This window comes from Amblyomma americanum, chromosome 5 (genome assembly GCF_052857255.1).
Source record: "Amblyomma americanum isolate KBUSLIRL-KWMA chromosome 5, ASM5285725v1, whole genome shotgun sequence".
NCBI classification, from domain to species: Eukaryota; Metazoa; Arthropoda; class Arachnida; order Ixodida; family Ixodidae; genus Amblyomma; species Amblyomma americanum.
Window position 1 is genome coordinate 31,358,539 of NC_135501.1, and position 19,919 is coordinate 31,378,457.

Genomic DNA, 19,919 nt, shown 5'->3' on the forward strand with positions numbered 1-19,919 from the left:
GTCTTGATTGCTGGCCACAAATAAGAATTCTGAATATTAAAAACGTCCTGTTGGTGATGACATACACATCAAATGAAGCCAACATCCTAAAAGTGGTAGCTGCGAGGTTCCTTAAAAAAGAATGGCTGCACAGAGCTGTAGGTTGAGAATAGGTTGCTGATGCACTATTTCTTGATTTGTTCTTGAAAAATGGTGACCAGCTCCGTGTTCACTCTGCACTTGCAGCAGTGTCTCCTGGCAATTCATGACTACCCCAGTAGCACAAGGTGGCGGGCCCATGCGGGCCCGACATGGGCAATGAGGGCTGGAGGCTGCCCGCAATAAACCTACATGGGTCCCTCGTGGGCTCAATGCTGGCAAAAAAGTTTTGGGTTGCCCATTTTATGCCTGAGTGGGCCCCTCGTCAGCTACGCATGGGCTTAAAAAGAGCGGCCAGCCCACCTTGGTCCTACCACAGAAACATGCGGGCAACAGTGCGGGCTCTATCATGGCGAAGTGTGGGCAGCCCCTCTTGGTTCTGCCCCTGCAGCGCCTTGAGGGAACCACGGTGGTTTTGTGTGGGCAGAGAGATAGTATTCCCGCCTTCGCCCTACATGGGTCCTGTGTGGAAAATACAGTGGCTAAACTTTGGGCTGCACAGCGGCGAAGCGTTGTAGGCATGCACTTTGGGCTGTCTGAGCAATGCCTACATTGGTCCCGCATGGGCTAGGCGTGGGCACATTTGTCATTTCCGCATATTCTCCGCGCCTCTATCCTAAACAGGGTATGAAAGGGCTAAGTATGGGCTGTATGCATGTCACCACAGATACATGCGGGCAACAGTGCGGTCTCTATAATGGTTCAGTGTGGGCAGCCCCTCTTGGGGCTGCCCGTGCAGCGCCTTGAGGGAGCCACGGTGGTTTTGTGTGGGCAGAGAGATAGTATTCCCGCCTTCGCCCTACATGGGTCCTGTGTGGAAAATACAGGGGCTAAACTTTGGGCTGCACAGCGGCGAAGCGTTGTAGGCATGCAGTTTGGGCTGTCTGAGCAACGCCTACAGTGGTCCCGCATGGGCTAGGCGTGGGCACATTTGTCATTTCCGCTTATTCCCCGCCTTTATACTAACCAGGGTATGGAAGGGCTAAGCATGGGCTGCATGCAGTTCGTGTGCATAAAATATAGGGTTACATAATGGTGAAGTGCGGGCAAACCCAATAGAGGCGGCCCCTGCAGCACCCTCAAGGATCCAAGGAGGCTAGCTGCGTGTGGGCAAACATACAATATTCCCGCCTACAGCCTACAAAGGCACTGCGTAGAAAATACGTGGACGGCGCATGGGCCTATATCAGCCATTCCCACACATTCCCTGCATATCTGGTAGAAAAGGGCTATGTGTGTACTAGGCAGTGACAAAATGTGTGTGCGTGAACCTGGGCTATACGACGGTGAATTGCGGGCAACCGCGATGGGGGCTTGCCGTGCATCACTCTGACGACACTGTGTGTGGAAGCAGGAGTATATTTCAGCCTGTATCCTTCGTAAGTCCTGCGTCGATTATTCTGATGTTTGCGGTGCAGAAACATAACGTGTAATGTTACCGATCGTTGCCCGGCGACACCTATGGACATGTAGTTCCACTTACATTAGCCTTGCTGCATATCCTACATTACATGTAAAAGGGCTGCATGGGTACCACAGCGTTGGAGCATGGGCGCATGGGTGAAGTGCAGGCATATATATATATATATATATATATATATATATATATATATATATATATATATATATATATATATATATATGCTCAGTATATGGGCTGCCACTCAGCACGTTGATGAAGCCAGACGAATGTGGGCAAATAGCTTGCATTCCCGCCTTCAAGCTAAATATATTCTGCATAGAATATGCAATTAAGCATGTAATTTAAGTTATATGCGCTTCAAAATGGCAAAGCATATAGGTAGACGAATTCCGGCTGCCAGCAATAACTGAGGCGGTGCCCTCTTCCGACCTATACCCTGGTACAAATGGTTCTTGTCAGTTTTGTTGGAGGTCATTTGATAATTTGAACTTTTTATGGTCCCTTGGTGTTCGATTTAATGAGATTTTGCAGTAATACACATTTCGTTGAAATCTACAATAGCACCTTTGAGATTAACCTTTTTTTTTTGAAGTTGAGTAAAGCAGACTTGTTCTGCAGATCATATCTTTGTAGCATAAGGCGAAATGTGGTTTACGAGAAACTTAGTGCTGTGCTAAAAAATATGCAGTGAAAGCTCTTTAATCCGGTCGGCAAAAGACCAGAAAGAAAAGAGAAAAGCTAAGAAAACAGTATGTAAAGTTGTTCTGCAAGGAGCTGAAACATTGTCGCCTGCTTTTGACATGAAAACTGCACGGCAATGATGCACGGAGGCGCGGAGCGCCTTAGTCTAGCTGCAATTTTGTAACAGTTTGCAGTATATATTTACCATGACGCCACGCTAATAGCCACGCGCCAGCGCCTAGCGTGCTTCCCAACGCCGTTCAAATCCAGCGCGCTGCTGCCAGGTCACGTGGCAGGACGCAGCACACCCTCCTCCCCTCCTCTCCCTCGGTGCATTTCCGGAGTGATATCCGGCTAGGCCTTACGCCGCGCCGTGCCGTGCTCCGTGCTGCTGCTGTTCGTGTGCTGTTTGTGTCTGATTTCAAAATCGTTCCTTCAAACTTCCGTTTGGATTTTTTGCTTATAGTAGCTTGCGCCGCGTGTCAGCAATGCAGCCGTTCGCGTACGTTGTGAAAAGTGACCACGCCGAGAAGCATGGAGCCGTTTCATATTGACAACACGTTCGGCTTCAACCGTAGCAACCGCGAAGCAAGAGAAGAAAGCGGTTACTGGAATGCGTCGAGTCCTCGTTTCCACAACACGTTCGACTTCAACCATAGCAGCCGCAAAGGAAGAGAAGAAAGCTGTTACTGGAATTCGTAGTCTTCGTTTCCAGGTGAGACCCATATTGTAGCGCAAGAGTGCGTGCAATTTGTGACCGCGAAAATAAACGAGCGAGCGCAAAGGCGAGAAGGAGCGGAAGGGACGAGGCTCTGTCAGCTCTGTCCTGTTCGTTTCCCTTCGGCATTGCGTGTGAGTCACTGGTTGTTTCCGCGGCAGCAAAGTGCATTCCACATCGAATCATCAAACTGCTGGTCCGTCAGTGTTCACAGTGTATGCGTTGCGACGCGAGCGCCGAGGTGTATGCATAGATGCGTTTGCTGAATGGCAGGCTCGCGTAGGAGTCCTAAATGTAAATGTGGCAATTGTATACCGCCCAGCAAGGCGCGTGACTATGTTTTGGGCTTTTGTTAAGGTGGCTGCCCGACTTCCTGTTCATTATTCGACGTGGGGCGTGATGGTGCACTGCCTGCAAGCGTGTTTTTGACGCCAGTATCGGCCCGTTGCGAATTGCCGATAGCGTGCGCCGCTCGGTCTGTTTAGCGTTCTGTTATTCGCTACGCGTATGTGCGTCTTTATAGTAATCTGATGTGGCGTCTTAAGGTTAGAACACACCTCTACGAGCCGATTACACCAGCTGTCAAGCTCAGAGTGGGAGGGGTGTGACGCGTCAAGGCATGCAAGCGACTGAGTGAATTGAAGCGACGTGTCACTGCGATACCACAACAGGTAGCTGCCTGCTCGATCACTTTTCTAACATTGGTACCGTTGCCTGCAGCTGTAAAGTTCTTTTAGTTGCTGGCGGCCGTGAATAAAAGTCATTGCTAAATGATGACGAAGAAGTAGCCATAGAAAAAGAGCGCTTTGTAACCCTTTCAAATTAAGTTGTTTTAAATAACCTAAGTAGTACAGAGCTGATCATAAAAACTAGTGTGGGCAAGTGGCGTTATGTATTTGAAGTTTGGCTGTTTACACATTTTCATGTGGTTGTGTGAAATGCCAGCAATACAAATAATTATCAGGAAGTGCCAGGCATTGTGGGTGCAAAATACACAGCTGGAAGTTATGTTATGCAGGTGAAGTGCCTTCTCTTCAGTAATGAAGAGGTCTGAAAAGAGCTTCATCGGAGAAGATGTCTTCACTGTCGAGATTTGGGGCTGTTCTTTTCTGTGCCTGTTCAGCATACATTGCAGAGCACAAGTATGCGTCGAGTTTTCTCAGATCTGTTTTTTTTCACCTCTGCATTGAGATCAGTGTGTTGCAATGTCTGCTTTGGACCAGAACGTTGATGGCATGTATTGGCATTCCCCTATTCAAAATAACGTGTGTGTCTCTTCTCAATAGCTCATCATCAGATAGTTCCAGTTTCATGCTCAGAAAGAAGCAGTGCTTATAAACAGGGGTGTCTCGGCTGGCCTCGGAACCCTTACAGAACTAGCGAGGAATCTGAGACTTCCTGTACTAGAATGCTTATAAGGAGCGTATGAATCCGAAGCAATCAACCAATTTTCTTTTTCTTGTTAGTGGTGGTTGAAACATTTCTCCTGTCGTTTCTAAAATTTCGTGGTGATTTTTAGCAAGAATCATTAACACGTATTCTTATAGCCAAAACGCAAAAAATGCAACGTTGACAGCACAACACACAGGGTGAAAGAAAAAGGGAAACCCGCACCCTCATACCACGATTGAGTCCAGAGCTGGCCGCTCAACTCCAAGCCTACAAAGCAACAGCGAGCACAATGGCATAGCCTCAGCTCAGCCGCTTTCTCTCTCTCCCTCTCTAGTTCCCTCCCCACCCGTTCTCGAGTCACTAGAGACCCCCTTCAATGCAGCCAGGCTTTAAGAAATGCCAATATGAAGTAATGGGCTACAGGGCAGCATTCTAAGGTGATATTACAGCATGAGAACAATGCTTTTATTCTTTTTTCCTCTAGTATCCATCTGCCATGGCACTCCTCATAGACACTCATAGTAGAAGGATAACCATGTCAAGCTTCTGCAGTAATGCCGGTGTCACATGGCACTCCTCAGAGACTGGCCCAGCAAATACGTTTTATTTCACTTGATGAAAAGAATATGAATGGTGTTATATAGTGCAGCTATGAATGCACCTCAAAGATGAGAAACATTAATTGGACTTAAAGCTTGGCAGCTTCTCTTCTGTGGGCTCTCACTGTATAACGAAAGTAAAAACAGCGCTAATTTTTACACAAACCACACAGAAAGAACAGACAGGACAGCGCCCGTCCTGTCTGTTCTTTCTGTGTTGTTTATGTAAACATTCGCGCTGTTTTTACTTTTGTTACACAATGTTACACCAACTAGTCCAGCAAGAGGTACTGTTAAATGAACTTTTCACTGTAGTTGCAATATTTTTACTGCCTCTAGATCTGAGTGGAAAATAAGCACCGTCTACTGCAAACTACTTCAAGGTCTGTTGAACTATAGCCTGTGCACAAAAAAGCTAAAAGTGCTAAGTGAAAAAAGGTGAATGTTCACCATAAATTGTTACCTCTGTGATTATCTTGGTCAGTTCTGATTTTTTTTTGCCATTTCACTTGCTTGGTGATGACACTGTGCAAGTTCAGTGAATATACTTGCTCTGTTACACTTACAGGAAATTAGGAGCTTGTAGTGACCTGTTTGACTCAGCCTTTCGGCATGCTACCTGATATCATAGTTCAACAAAGCTCTAAAGAAACTGCATATACTATGGACACCAGATGTTTGCTTGCGTCTTTTTTCAAATGCCTTAGACATTAATGTGCAGGCGCGGACAGAAGTAAAAGAAGCGCGCCGCACAAGAAAGAACTGCTTTTCAGCGCCGCCTAGCAAAACCACACGTAAGCTCAAAATCGCGACACGCATATGCAGGCCCCCTACCAGCGCAACTCTCATTGCTCCGCTCGCCTCTCATTCGGCCGTAGTCAGGGTCACGCTGATGATGGTTATGATCAGATGGTTGCGCCCTTAGTAGCGAGCGGGCATTTCGGAGCGCACACACCGCTGCCTTGAAGCCAAAAATCCCGCGGGGGCGACGCTATCATTATGTCGTTGCATCTGTGACAGCTGTGGCGCGTTTCCATTGCAAATAGAGCGCGTCCTTCGAACTTTAGTTGCTTCTGGGATTCATTTCCATCTCGCTATAGACCAAATAAACTCAAAAGCACTCGATCCACCACTGCAGTTTCGGGATCTTTTATACAGTTATTGTTCATTTTCGGCTTGCTGCTACGAGGAACCGACGGAGTGGCAAAGCATGCGCCCTGTGTGTCTGTACTGCACCACAGTGCTCCTGCATTGGAACCTCGCCTAGGAGGTAAGCTTAAAAGAAGATGAAACCGCCGCTCTTGGCGCTTTTTGCAGCGCGATCCAGCGTCTCAAGGATAGTGACTGCTTCCAAATGTGCTGGATGCAGCTGTTGGGTTTTCACACCTATATTCTCAAACAGACCAATGTCTATATGTAACCGGTAGCTGTGAAGTAATACAGCTCGTACAGAAGAGTTTGGATCACTTGCTGGGTTCTGTCGTGGCTCATACTCTGATTAGTGGGCGATCACGGATACTTACATGCCAAATTTCGTACGCGGGGCGCGAAACAGTGACGCACAGCTGCCGCGGCATTCATGTGGGTGAGACAGCGGGTGCTTGTAGTCATCCTAAGATCCAAAGGTGCATGCAAAGTGATTACCATGAGCTCTGCTCCGCACATGACAGCGCGATACGCAGCGCACTGTCTCAGTGGTGATAAGAGCAGGATCCATTATAGGGGCAGTTTGTTTCGGGGGAGACAGGCAGGGTGCATACACTAGCGCTGCGTCAGCGCCTGGTAGGAACAAGCGAATCAGTGATAACTGTAGAAAATTAACACAAAACTGCGGCAGCATGCCGAGTGTTTCGAGCGCGTTTGCTTGCGAGTGAGACGCAGCAGAGTCACAGCGGCAGCAAAAGTTCGAAACATGCGGGTTGTTTGCGGCGCAAACATGCCTCCAGCTGTCTCAAACGAAGCGGCTTAATGGTAGAGCTGTCCCCTCGCAATTTGCCTTATCAAGACAGCGGTCTTTGTTTTCCGAAATGTTCGCTAGCTACACAGAGCACGACCATCCAATCATGATCATCATCAGCACGACACAGACGCCGGACGAATGCGAGGCAAGCGGAGCATTGAGAGGGTCGCGCCGGAAGCGGGCCTGCACATGCGCGTGGCGATTTCCAGCTCTCGTCTGGTTTGGCTAGGCGGCGCTGACACGCAGTTCTTGTGTGGCACGCTCTGTTTACTTCTGTCCGCACCTGTACATGGACCACCCCGTGATATTTGCTCTATGACTGGTAAATAATTTATAATTATCTTTCTCTTTGTTGTTTCAGTATTATCAACCGAACGATGGCTGCGACGTGTAGTTGGTTTTCAGGTCATGGCAAAAGCAAGAAAACTGGTAATATAACTGCTGCTATGGCATTTGTTGTCATTCCAGCTTTTGAAACAGGCTGTTTTAGGTGTTGTAGTGAATTAAAACTGCATATCAACATTTATATTGTAGCCTTTTCTATGCCTCAGCAGACCTAAAGGCCAACTAGGCATCACAGCCATCATTTGGCTGATCAAGCCTAAACAACATCAGAGAAGGAAATGGAATTATAAATTATTTAATGATAGGCAAATACCATTTGGGGATGTGTATTCTAATGTCTAATGCAGCGTTTAAAAAAATATGTGACCAAAGTTGCATTTTTATAGTCCTTGAAACTTATTTTTTAGGTGTTTTCTATTTCACTGTTCTCAATTTGCAGAGTTAGCAGTGTTCAGTACTGCTTACCTTCTTTTTGTTGTTCTCTTTTCATTCATTTGTAGGGCCCTGTTTTCTTGTGTTATTCTGTGTTGTGTAATCGCATAGTTTATCCCTTCTTTTTTGTTTGTGCACCACTTCTGTTCAGTTTTTTTTTGTGGCAGGCCTCATGACAGCTGGCAGCTTTCCTTTCATTTTTGCCTTCTCCTCTGACGGTGCTCATGGTACTAGACAAAATATAGTTTACTGAAAGGCTGAATTCTAAATTGTACAACATCATTAAGGTGCCCTCTTCCTTTTTAGCACATGCCATTAATGGTGATGCCTACTGTTGCCAAGAATCTTACATTGACACAAATTTGTTTCACAAGTGCAGGGCATGCTTTGCTCTCATGTAGAGTTTGTGCATTTACAGTGTATGGCTTGTACATTGTCTCTTAGTTGGTGACTGACACAGTGGCCTCATTGGTTGGCTTTTATATTATTATGAAGGTTAGAATTTGTTTTTCTCACTGCTGATGAGCTTTACAGGAGCTTATGATGCCTTCAACAGTCATGTCTTTTTTATTGCTTTAGTTAGGATACTGAGGCTCAAATGAGCGAGCATCTGAGACCAAAATACCAGTATAACTTCGTGCCGTTTGTCAGCTTTCTTTATGATGTGCATAACTGTTCAAGTAGGAAATAATTTCAGGTCTTAGTGGTCCTTCATTTTCTTTTGCTTTTCAGCCTTTATGCCAGATGTCAGATTTTGGAGGATAGTTTGTCACATCCTTCATCATTGAAGTAGGTAGCACAATGTACCAGCCGTGACAATTGGTCATTACAACTAAGCACCCCACCTTCCCTTTATGAGCGCACCAAAGTTGAGATCTGATGGCAACTTTGATGAGTATTTACACCTGAAGTTGTTTTGTTACAAGCATAATGTTACGGACCACTTTAATATTTCCTTATGCTATTAGGTTCAAATCATGTTTTTGCTTGCTGTCAAACTCGCTCAACGGCACTTTCATTGTGAAAATTAGTATAACACTTGGAAAAGGCAGCCAGGTCCTTCATTGAATGTGAGTGGTGCACACTGGAATCCTGCTCCTGCAGCAAATCATGTGGGTCATATTGGAGGTTGTGTTAAAAAGTAATGAAGCATAGATATGAAAATGGTGATACACAGTTATTACCATTTTGTGGTCCTTGACCAATTTCTGTCTTTTAAAGGCACTGCACTAAAAAGAAACTGAAGTGCACTGGAGCCGCTGGAAACCTTTTGTGTGAAGAAAAGGCATAATGACTGTGGTCATGACAATTTCATGATTGTGCAAAATTTCAAAATGACCATTTTACTACTTCTTTATGAATAGGTACTCTCTAGTGTCACATAAGGTGTAATGACAGAACTTGTCTCTAATTTTTCTTTGCACTTCAGTTTTGTTTCTATTTATATTTTGTATTTCTTACCATGAACAGCACAGGCCATGCACTCCTGTATTACTTTGTATAAGGAAACAGTGGCAAGTCAAGTGTCTGCGTGTGGGCCCCTCGTTGAACACTATTCTAAGGCACTAAGTTGTTTGCCTTGGACTCAATAGTTCATGCGCTTCTAGCTGAAAAAATAAGTAATGTTTCGTTCAATTTTGACTACAAGAACTTTGCTAACTAGGCAGCATGTTGAGGATACATTAGATTTACTGCAGGTCAAACGGCATTAGTGCCTTGCTTGACAAGGCCATGGGCAAGAACTGCAATTAGAAAATTGCTCTTAGCAGTCACTGCGATGCCGCCGCGGTTGCTGAGTGTTTATGGCACTCGGCTGCTGGCCCGAAAGACGCGAATTCAATCCCAGCCGCAGCGGTCAAATTTCGATGAAGGCGAAATTCTTGAGGCCCGTGTACTGTGCGGTGTCAGAGCACTCTAAAGAACCCCAGGTGGTCGATACTTCTGGAGCCCTTCATTACGGTGTCTCTCATAGCCTGAGTCGCTTTGGGACGTTAAACCCATATAAACCAAACCAGTCACTGCGTGTTGATTTAAACACTGGCAGTGCTCCTACTATTTTTATTTTCAGTATTTGCTACCACACATACTAATCTGCGATTTTCAAGGATGAAGTCAATTCCTTTTCAATAATTGTGCAGTTAAAGTTGCATGTTCTAAAATTCGAAGCAAGCAGTTGCCTTTTGTACTTCACACTCCTATCAGAACTCACCACTATTGCATGACACCATCAACATCAAGGTGCAAGTCTTGTGTTGGTAATAAACGAAATGGTTTCTACTTTCTTGTTTCAACAGGCGTTAAAGCATACTGCTGTTGGTGCTGTGAAGCATACAAATACAATTATTATCATATTCCTGGCTGCAAATATGGCTAAGAATTTTTATATGCGTGTTCTTTTTCCTTTAGGTGCATCTGAATTCAAGGTAGAGAAGGCAATGTATGACACCGTGAATGGAATCCCAATGGATGCAGTATTTCACAAGAGAACTGCCATTCCCATCTGGTCAACAGAAGCAGTTGTACTATGCAGTTCCAGTGGCAAGTGCTCAGGAGGTGACAGCGGAAGGCAAGGAAAAGGTTCTCAACAAGGTTCAGAATAGAGGGCTGGGATAGTCGGTTCTGGGAAGAATTATGAGACATCATTCTAGCGCACAAAAATTATGTCCGGTGTCCGTGGTGTGTATCCTCTTCGTTCGTGTATTTTTGTGCGCTGGAGTGTGAAAAATGGATGCACTGAGAGGTAATTGCTAGCTGTAGCTGGATTTATCTCAGGGGCATATACTCACTCCATCAGTGTATGTGAGAATTACGACTCAGGTTTGTTAGTGGTTTATATAATGAAAGCGCCAAACAAAGGATAATGCAAGACATACAAGACGTGATCAAATAATTGTAGATGTCTTCATGTGAAAGTTTATTTACAGGAGGTTAATTGATGGGTTCAGTTAGCTTGTGTGAGGATAAAAGCAGCTTAAAAGCCTAGGCTCTATGTTCAGTGCGGCAGTGCATAATCAGTGAAATTACTCATAATGAACAACTTTTAGCGAATATGTACTTCTCATGCCTTGGAAACAGAAGATGGATGGTACTTAGCAGTCATTTGCCCTGAGGCTTGGATTTTAGCTACTGAGGCCTAAGTGATGCTGATTCAGTATAGGCATACGTGAGTGCCGCCACATTTGCCATCATAAATCCTCTGGTTGCTTCTACTTAACAACGAAAATTTGTATGTTATAACTTGTAGCCATCACTGAAAGCATTTTGCATGAAAATGAGCTTGAATTGAATGCTAGCTGGCCTATTGTTTAACTGTCAGATGCCATGATGGAAATGACTGTTAGAGTCCATCATGTAGCCCATAATGAACCCCTGTTTGCCCTTACCTTCTCTGCTCTCTTGTCTAGCTGTTATGCATACAGTTTTACAAGTCATGTTCTAACTTCAGCTACTTCATTTTACATGTAAAAAGATTTTGGCTACTTTTTACTCAAGCATAGGTGTGCTTGAGCACTCTTTTGCTAGCTTTGCTGCATGCTTTGTAAAAATAATTTGTAGCATTGAATATGACAAAGCATATCTTAGCCACTTTTTTTCACACTTAGCAGGGACGGCCCAGCGGGGCCTGTAGAGATGGCTCGAAGCGGTTGCAATATTTTGTTGCGTACATGTTGGGAGGAATCATGCGACTAGTGAGTTACGTATATGTGTGGCAGTAAACATTGCTACTTTGGAAAAGGCGCCGGTCTGCCATACAATGTCAGCGAAGCTTAACGAACCCCACTTGGTCTAAACTAATTTGGAGCCCTGCACTACAGTGTCCTGAAGCCATTATTGTTTTCTGCCTTGCTGTGAGAAGCGGATCTTGCAAGTGGTCTGCCTGCTTAGAACCAGTCAACTTGTTAAACTTATTGACTTAACTCATAATCAACTCAGACATTTTTTACAACTGGAACCTTAACGCTTGGATGCACCAAAAGAAGTGCATCTCACTGGAAGACAGGGCGTGCTAGGCACTATAGTGGGCAATGCACAGTACGCAGAATCTAGTGTGGGTTTTGTATGTGTGCAAGTGTCTGCAGGTAATCTGCAGTCAACTGCACCAGAGGCTCAGGATGTGCATAGCAAGCTATACCTAAACAAAACTCGTGCGCTCAGGCAGCTTTGGTTTTAATACATTCAGCAGGAAAAATAATCTGGCAGCTTTTTTTTGCGCTTCTGTTGGGGTTTTACCAGTGCCAGAGTTCATCGCATCTTGTTTAAGATTACCTTTCGAACCATTAACATTCCACCCTTGTCATTTTGTATGTGGCATTCAGCTGAAAATAAATTTCCGCAGTCGGCTTTTTATGATTTGCTGCCACTTTTTTGGAAGAAATTAAGAGGAATGGTGTTCTAAATAGATGCAGCCAGCCATGCAGTGCTTTACAGTTCTGCACCCTGTGCGCATAAAGTCTCAATACATGGATTTTGTCACCCTGAAATATACTCGCATCAGATATTTTTTTTAGTCGAACTACATCTTGTCTCCTTTTTGTGCCCATCTTTATGGGCATCTTGTATTCATTGCTGTAATTCCTTAATTTCTCTTATTTTTGTTTTCTGCAGCAGTAGAATTTCTATATCAACTTATTTCTCTAGGCTACCAAGTACTAGTATCTCTGAGCCTGGTAATGAATCAAATTACCGGAGATGCTAGAGTGCTGTTGATTGTCTCAGAAAGCCTGACTGTGTTGGAAGGACTGTAATGCTCAATATCAGCTGCAATGCCAAAATATGACGAATTCAGATTATGATGCAGGCGTACCCAACTGTATTGTAAATATATGCAGTTAGCTATGAATACAAAAGAAAAACACAATGCAATAATTCACATTTTCATTCACACAGCATGATGATGAACAGGGGCAAGGGAGGAGGGACCTCAAAGTGTTTTTCGGTTTCTTCCCTCTTGTCCATGTTCATCGTTGTACTGTGTGAATGAAAGTGTGAAATACTTGCTCATCCAGATACTGATTTCAAGCAAATTAATGCAAGTGGGCTGCTTTATGTGAGTAGCATTGATTTACTATAAAGCAGAAGCCAGTTGATTTACTGTAGAGGCATTGCGAGTCGTATTGAATGTGTACTGTATAATTGCACCACTGAGCTAAATTTAATAGCAGTATTTGCTGGTTGTCTTTGCACCGTGATTATTATAGTGTATTTCACACAAATTCGTGATTTTGTTCTGTTGTTCTTCAGGCATTGTGGCTACACAGCTGGAGTCAAGCTGCTATCAGAGAAATTCAACCTATTCGACTTTGCCAGAAAAGATGCACGCTATGATGCTTGGGGCCTCCATCTTGACTATACTGCCAATTTTGTCTACCAATGAAGCAAAGGACGCTTTTGTGCAAATGTGAGCATTTTTTCTTTCTTTACGATACGTGCTTGCTCTTCGGCAAGAACAGAAATGATGTGGTTATGTGCATGCTCCAGTGTACAATCGTGGAAAATTATGACGCTGCGAGTGTGTGCCATACTATGCCTAACTGCGTGCAGGTGCCATCTGATGTTAGTGCACCTGACTCGACATCAGGAGTGCTTGCTGTTTTACACCATTTGGCATGCATTCGCTGGGATCTCTTAATTTTTCTCACGATAGTATGTCCAAACTCACACCATCTGAATCAAGACATTCTATGGTATACCAACCACACCAAATCGAATGGTACATCGACCACACCAGGAAACACCAAACGAAACCACACCAGAGCCGGTATTAGACAACCGGGTCACAGCACAGAAAACCAGACCAGAACACACTAAAGCACACCACACTACGCCACATCAAGACCCGTGTCTGAAAATCCTGGTCTGGTCGGAACACCAGACAAGTCACACCAGAACTCGTGTCTAAAAAAGCCAGTTTGGTGTGAACACCAGAAACGGGCTGGTGTTTTTTTTCGACTGGGTATATGGCATTTCTTTGAATTGTGCCTATGAACTACTGGCAACGTATTGATTCCTTTCAATATAATTTTGATGCATAGTGTTTTGTTCAGCTGTAGGTTAATTTGAGCCCTCTACATATGGTGAGTCCACTTCAGATTAAGTTGGGACTTCGAAATTGCCTCATGTTGCATTTGGATTTGTAGACCTGAAAGCTTCATTTTGTACAAGTGTATTTGAAAGAGGATTTGCTGTATATAATATCTAGCCTACTACAAGAAATTAGCGCAAGCATTAGCCTTGCTGTTCATAGTGGCAGCTGACGGTTATGTTCTTACATCACTCATTTAGCTCCAGACTACAATTTTGCCATGGTTCAATGTGGCCTTAAAGTAATGGCTTCACTTTTTCCTCCTTGTCTTATTGTTTGGGAAGTGTATGCCATTGAGTCGTGCATAAAAGGAAGTTAATATGATGATGCAAAGATGGGCATTTAGAAGACAACAGAGAATTCTGTTATCATTAAGCTGAGTCACACCACTGTGATCATAGGTCTCTGAGTCCTCTGTATTATCCTGTTCTACATCCTTCTGATTTTTTGTTGACTTGCACATAGTTCCTCGAAGAGGGAGTCTTATGAATGGTTCAATGTATGGTTTTCATGGCATAGTTCACTTTGTATAATCTGTATAATCTATTTCAGATCAAAAAGCTAGCTCTCATTGGGAGTGAGCCAGCTGATGAGGCTACAAAAATTATTATGAAGACTAGTGAAGACTCCTGTGGCCCTTATGTACACATTGAAGGGGCGGGGCAAAAAAGAAGCATTTAGGAACCTACGGCTGTACAGCGCAATTTTTGGTGAGTACATGTGAATCTTCTGAAGGTTATAGGCACTTTGTGAACACACCATCTAATTGCAGGAAAAAGCTACTTTCAATCTGCCTGGTGCGGTTTTCAGCACTTCTGTTATCAATTACTGAGTAGCCATCTAAATATAAAGGACTATAGGTACCAAATTTTTGCTTGTGCGTTTTTTTCTTTCAAACCATGCGTTAGACATTCTATACATGTACGACCACTAAATAATTTATTATTTAATTGCATAGTGGTGGTTCAAAAGTGCCAACACACGGACCAAGAGACGAGACACACAAATCAGCACTGATCTTACAACTGATTTTTTTTATTAGGAAGAAGCACGTCATATATATACACACGGAAAAACAGCGCACATGTGCGATGTCAACAAGACTCCTAGTGCTAGTAAAAGGCAAAAACCGCTTTAAAAGCATGTGTGTATCTGCAGAACCGCTACCCACTATGTAGCATATTGACTTCTCGAAGCGATAATGTAACAGATGATGTACTCACGCACCCATTACTTTTTCTGATAATATGAAACGCCTCAGCTACTTCTCTAGTGGGCTGGTCAGAATGAGCGAACAAGACATCAGTATCGGTGGTAGAAATTTTCTTTAGTGCTAAGATGCACAAGCTTAAAGTTCGTTTCCGGGCAAGCGTATCTGAGCGCAATTCTTGGCAGTTGTTTGTGTCTATCTATCTTCGCAAACATTTGTCGTCACTTCGCGTAAAGGATCCGTTTCTCGTACCTACAGTGGACTCCTCTTAAACGGAACATGAAGGGGATTCAAAGTGTTCCATTTATCAGAAGTTGCATTTAAGCAAAGCACACATATTTCATGTAGAAATATTTATTTACACTGCACCAGCCCTTACTGATCTGGGCGTGAAGAAAAAAGGAATCAGTTGTGGTCTGTTTTACATTCTTCAGTTGCTTTTTAACAAAGTAACTGTGCATATTTGAAAGGCTTTGCGAAAATTCTGCGCTCCCTTCACGTTCAAAGTACTGTAGCAAAAGTGCAACTGCATTCCTAGCTGCGCTGTCTGGCACCGCACTGGGCACAGGGTCCTCGCACTCATCACTGGAGGAAGAGTGGTCCTCGGCTTGCACTTCTGCAATAATTTCTTCAAGGCTTTCCTCGCGACAGGTGCATACATTTGCATCTATGTCCTCATAGTCTTGTCGTGAGAAAGGGGCAGAGGGCACTATTTGATTAAGTATAGTGTCTGCTTCTTCATCAGCAGTACCTGCCTCTTCATGGGCTATTGGATCGTGTGCTTCGAAGCCTGCATGGTGGAAGCACTTCTGCACTGTTGTTGCCTGAACTTGTTCCCAGGCACGGTTCAATATGTGGATAGCAGACAGCAAGTCAATGACACAATCCGTTCCACTGTCAGCACAAAGCAGCATGCGGTGAAGCAGTTGGCGGCGGTAGTGAACCTTGACGTTCTAGATGACTCCTTGGTCCATTGGTTGGATGACAGCAGTTGCATTGGCAGGGAGGAATTCAAGGCTTATGGACTTCAGCCCTTCCACCTGGCCATGGGCAGGGCAATTATCTACGATGAAGACAACTTTCCTGCCCTGTCTCGTAAACCTTGCGTCCTCCTCCCGCAGCCAATTTTCGAAAATTGCTGTTGTCATCCATGCTCTCCCATTTGCAGTGTAGGCCATAGGTAGATTTCAAATGCCCTTGAAGCAACGTGGGTGTCTCGATTTTCCTACCACCAGCAGCTTTAACTTTTCATCGCCTGCCATATTAGCGCCCACCAGCACGGTAATGCGCTCTTTGCTGTGCTTCCCACCTGTACATGCTTCGCCTCTGTAGGCGAGAGTCTTCGATGGAAGCTCCTTGTAGAAGAGGCCCATCTCGTCGACGTTGAATACGTCTCGTGGCTCATAGCTGTTTAAAATCTCCTGCAGCCGTTCGCGTTGCCAGTCAGCGCAGACTTCTCTATTCACTGCATTACTTTCTCCTGAGATGGCTTTGAAGACTAGACCATGGCGCTTTTTAAATCTGCTAAGCCATCCGTCGCTGACGCAGGAATTCTCAACCCCATTTGCAGGGCTATCTCCCGCGCCTTTTGCTCCAAAATTGGTCCGCTTATGGGAAAACTGCCACTCCGCGCACGCTTAAACCACAGAAAAAGAACCTTTTCAAGTTCTTCATACGGTGTCGTCCTCATACGCATCCGGTTGGAAGCGAAGGTCCCAGACTTGACAGCTCCTTGAATGACGTCTTTGTTTTTCATGATCTGCGAAAGCGTCGACTTCGAGATGTCGAACTTCTTCGCAACTTCTGTTCTTGAAAGGGAACTTCGCTCAAGCTCCTGCAGAATTTGTAACTTCTTTTCAAGCAAGAGCGCTTTGTGCGGCCGCTTCTTAACGCTTTCCATCACGTCGACGCAACGACAACACCGGTCGCACGTAGGCCTAACGCAGAACGACAACAAAAACAAGATTATCAAGCGACTTACTGGATTGGCTTGTCCCGGCTATAGCGTTGGCTGCGAAGAATTTGTTCATGGTTGCGAGACTGCCGCTGACATATGCGAGCACAAATAAGCTCAGGAGGATTCCAAATTTTTAACTTTTGTGCCGTTTAGCCGAGGGTAACACGTTAGTGGTGTTCCAATTATCCGAAGAATTTTACTGCTGCACATATACGAAACCAACCAAGTAACCCTGCTTAATTTTGTTTATCCGTAAGTTTCATTTAACCGAGTTTCGTTTATTGGGCGTCCACTGTAATTCTGAGGCAGTAGCGGATTTCCTCTGAAATCAGAGGCGGGCACTATGTGATGGTTTTAGTGTAGATGTGGTTGATTTGTTTTATTCTCTTCCACACTTTGAACTAATACAGTATGTTCAGCATTGTATTACGGATGAGAGCGATGAATGCGTGTTCCAAAATGAGTGTGGAATCACAATGGGATCCTTTCTTTAACTCTTATCTTACTACCTGAGTAACACGTTTGTTGAGTGGGATGGTCGTCTTTATATGCAAAAATCGGATGTGTGCATAGGTGCCAAGGTAGCTCCCATTCTCAGTAACATTTATCTAAGCAGGGTTGATATGAAAGTTGAGACTGATCTAGCCGGTTATTGCATATGCATTTTCTGTTATGTGGATGATTACCTGGTGCTGGCTAGGTCCGTGAATCCCGAATTTGTGTCAAATGTTCATAGTTTTGCATGTAATTGGTTGGAGCTGAGGTTCACACATGAAGTCCCTCAAGAAAGAGTCTTGCAGTTCCTTAATTAAAATTCTCTTTCGAACCCAACCATGTCTGTTGGCAGTATTCCCCTAGAAGTGAAAAGTCCCTTTCGAATTACAGGTCCTTTCATTCAAAGCTTGCAAAAAGTGGCATCGTTACGGGATGCTTAGGCATGGCAGTAAAGAAATCTTATCATAAAATGATGTCCTGTCTCTTAGCCCAAATAGACAGATGTAGGTAAGCTGGTTTCTGGGACTCAGTTCTCGTTTCAAGTGCAGACAGTCCTCCATGAGCTGAAATCGTCTGCAAGTACCTCGGGGCTGGAAAAGGGTTCGGAAGAAGGGAGAAGAAAGGTAGTGGGTTATGCCATATGTCCACACGCTATCGCACCGGATTAAAAAGAGTGGGAAGCAAGCATGGGGCAAAGGTTCTGTTCCCTGCACATAACAAGCTAGAGAGTGGGGGCGGCAGTTCAAAGAAAGCATGAAGGGCGCAGAAGAAATGCTTGCAACATAAATCATGAAAATAGATGGCTAGAAGAGAAGACTGGCGTAGCATATCAAATCCCTCAGTCCTGTGGCCTTACCTACATAGGTCGAATTGGCCGCTGCGTTAACGTGCGGCTCATGGAGCACACTAATTCTTTAGGAAAGAAACTAACCTAGCTAAGCATTGTTTCACGTGCAAACGTACGCCATTTTTTTTGACGATACTGATGTCTTGTTCGCTCATTCTGACCAGCACACTAGAGAAGTAGCTGAGGCGTTTCATATTTTCAGAAAAAGTAATGGGTGCGTTAGTATGCATCTGTTACATTATCGCTTCGAGAAATCAATATGCTACTTAGTGGGTAGTGGTTCTACAGATATTCACGTGCTTTTAAAGCAGTTTTTTCCTTGTACTAGCACTAGGAGTCTTGTTGACACTGCGCATGTGCGCAGTTTTTTCGTGTGTGTATATATGACGTGCTTCTTCCTAATAAAAAATCTGTAGTAAGTTCAGCGCTGGTTTGTGTGTCTCGTCTCTTACATTGTCCGTGTGTGTTTGCGCTTTTGTATGGATCAACACCAACTAGCGCAATGTGCAGTTTTTCTGCAATTTAATTTCTTCTTGACGCTGTTTCGGTTTCATCAGTCGAACGATGACTGCGACATGTAGATGGTGTTTAATTCACAGAAGGCATAAAAAACCGGTTATATTATTGCTGACAGGTCATTTTTCTCATTCCAGGTCTTGGAAGAGGCTGGATTAAATGTCGTAGTCAATTAAAGCTACATATCAGTGATTGTATTAGTTTTTCTAGTTGCATCATGTGACCAAAACATCAACTTGACGACAGTCGGCGTTCGGTCGATGAAACCAAAACAGCATGAGAGAAGACATTTGATTATAAATTATTTAGCGGGGTTGTAGGCAAGTACTACCTGGTAATCCATGTATTTTATTATCTAACGCATCATTGTACAGAAGAAAGCACGCAATAAATTTAGGTGTCTATATTCCTTTAATATCTCATGCACCTTTCGGTTATTCTTATTATGGATATTTATGTTTATTATGGTTACGGATATTAACAGCAAACGAAATTTGCTGATATTTCAAGCATTGCACATTGTAGCATTGCATACGGCTTTGAAGCATTTCCTGAAAGATGCGACTATAATACTTTGGAAGGTGATTTTTATCCACCATACTGAATATCAATTTGGTGTGTGTGTTTATTTGTTCACTTTTACATCTGCTGTGCAGCGCAGAACCCCAACAGCCACCATGGAAGGCAACAACAGAGTGGCTGCGTTCGTGCTGGGGGCGAGAGACTGGGATGGTGGTCGGAAAGTTCGGATGAAGGGGCGGACCCTTCACCCCAGTATTTGGGGCTTTGTATGCAAGAATGCCCAAAATGTCTTGCAAAAACAAATAAATAAATAAGAAGCATTCTTACTTGCATTGTAATTTCAGTAGTAACATGTACACAAAAAATACTGATGAAGTGAAGAAAGCCTCTCTGGGTTGGCAAGGTGGGCCTTAAGTCTAATTGGGTCGGTGGGCCCAAAGGCATACAGCTATTGGTTTTATATGGGTTACGTTTGTTGACTTCCCGCAAGTTATCACCTAAAAAGCCCACTGGGACCAGAACGGCTAAACCACAGGGGCCCAGTACGGGCTTGCCCAAGGGTGCCCAGTACGGGCTAGCCCACGGAGGCCCGACACGGGCCA

At 44.2% G+C, this 19,919-nt stretch overlaps 1 protein-coding gene across 7 annotated transcripts; it reads left to right on the forward strand.

Annotated features, from left to right (window-relative positions):
* Positions 1-2,552: 2,552 nt before the first annotated feature.
* Positions 2,553-19,643, forward strand: LOC144132364 (uncharacterized). Of its 7 annotated transcripts, none has more exons than XM_077664709.1 (7): positions 2,553-2,957; positions 3,979-4,102; positions 7,273-7,340; positions 10,095-10,254; positions 12,930-13,086; positions 14,323-14,480; positions 19,452-19,643. In XM_077664709.1, exons 2-5 carry the CDS (start codon positions 4,035-4,037, stop codon positions 13,060-13,062), a joined length of 429 nt encoding a protein of 142 aa, XP_077520835.1. In that variant the 5' UTR covers positions 2,553-2,957; positions 3,979-4,034; the 3' UTR covers positions 13,063-13,086; positions 14,323-14,480; positions 19,452-19,643. The 7 variants fall into 7 exon arrangements, with proteins under 7 accessions (XP_077520835.1, XP_077520836.1, XP_077520837.1 ...); XM_077664710.1 differs by having other exon boundaries at positions 19,457-19,643; XM_077664711.1 differs by lacking the exon at positions 3,979-4,102 and having other exon boundaries at positions 2,557-2,957.
* The last annotated feature ends 276 nt before the right edge of the window (positions 19,644-19,919 follow it).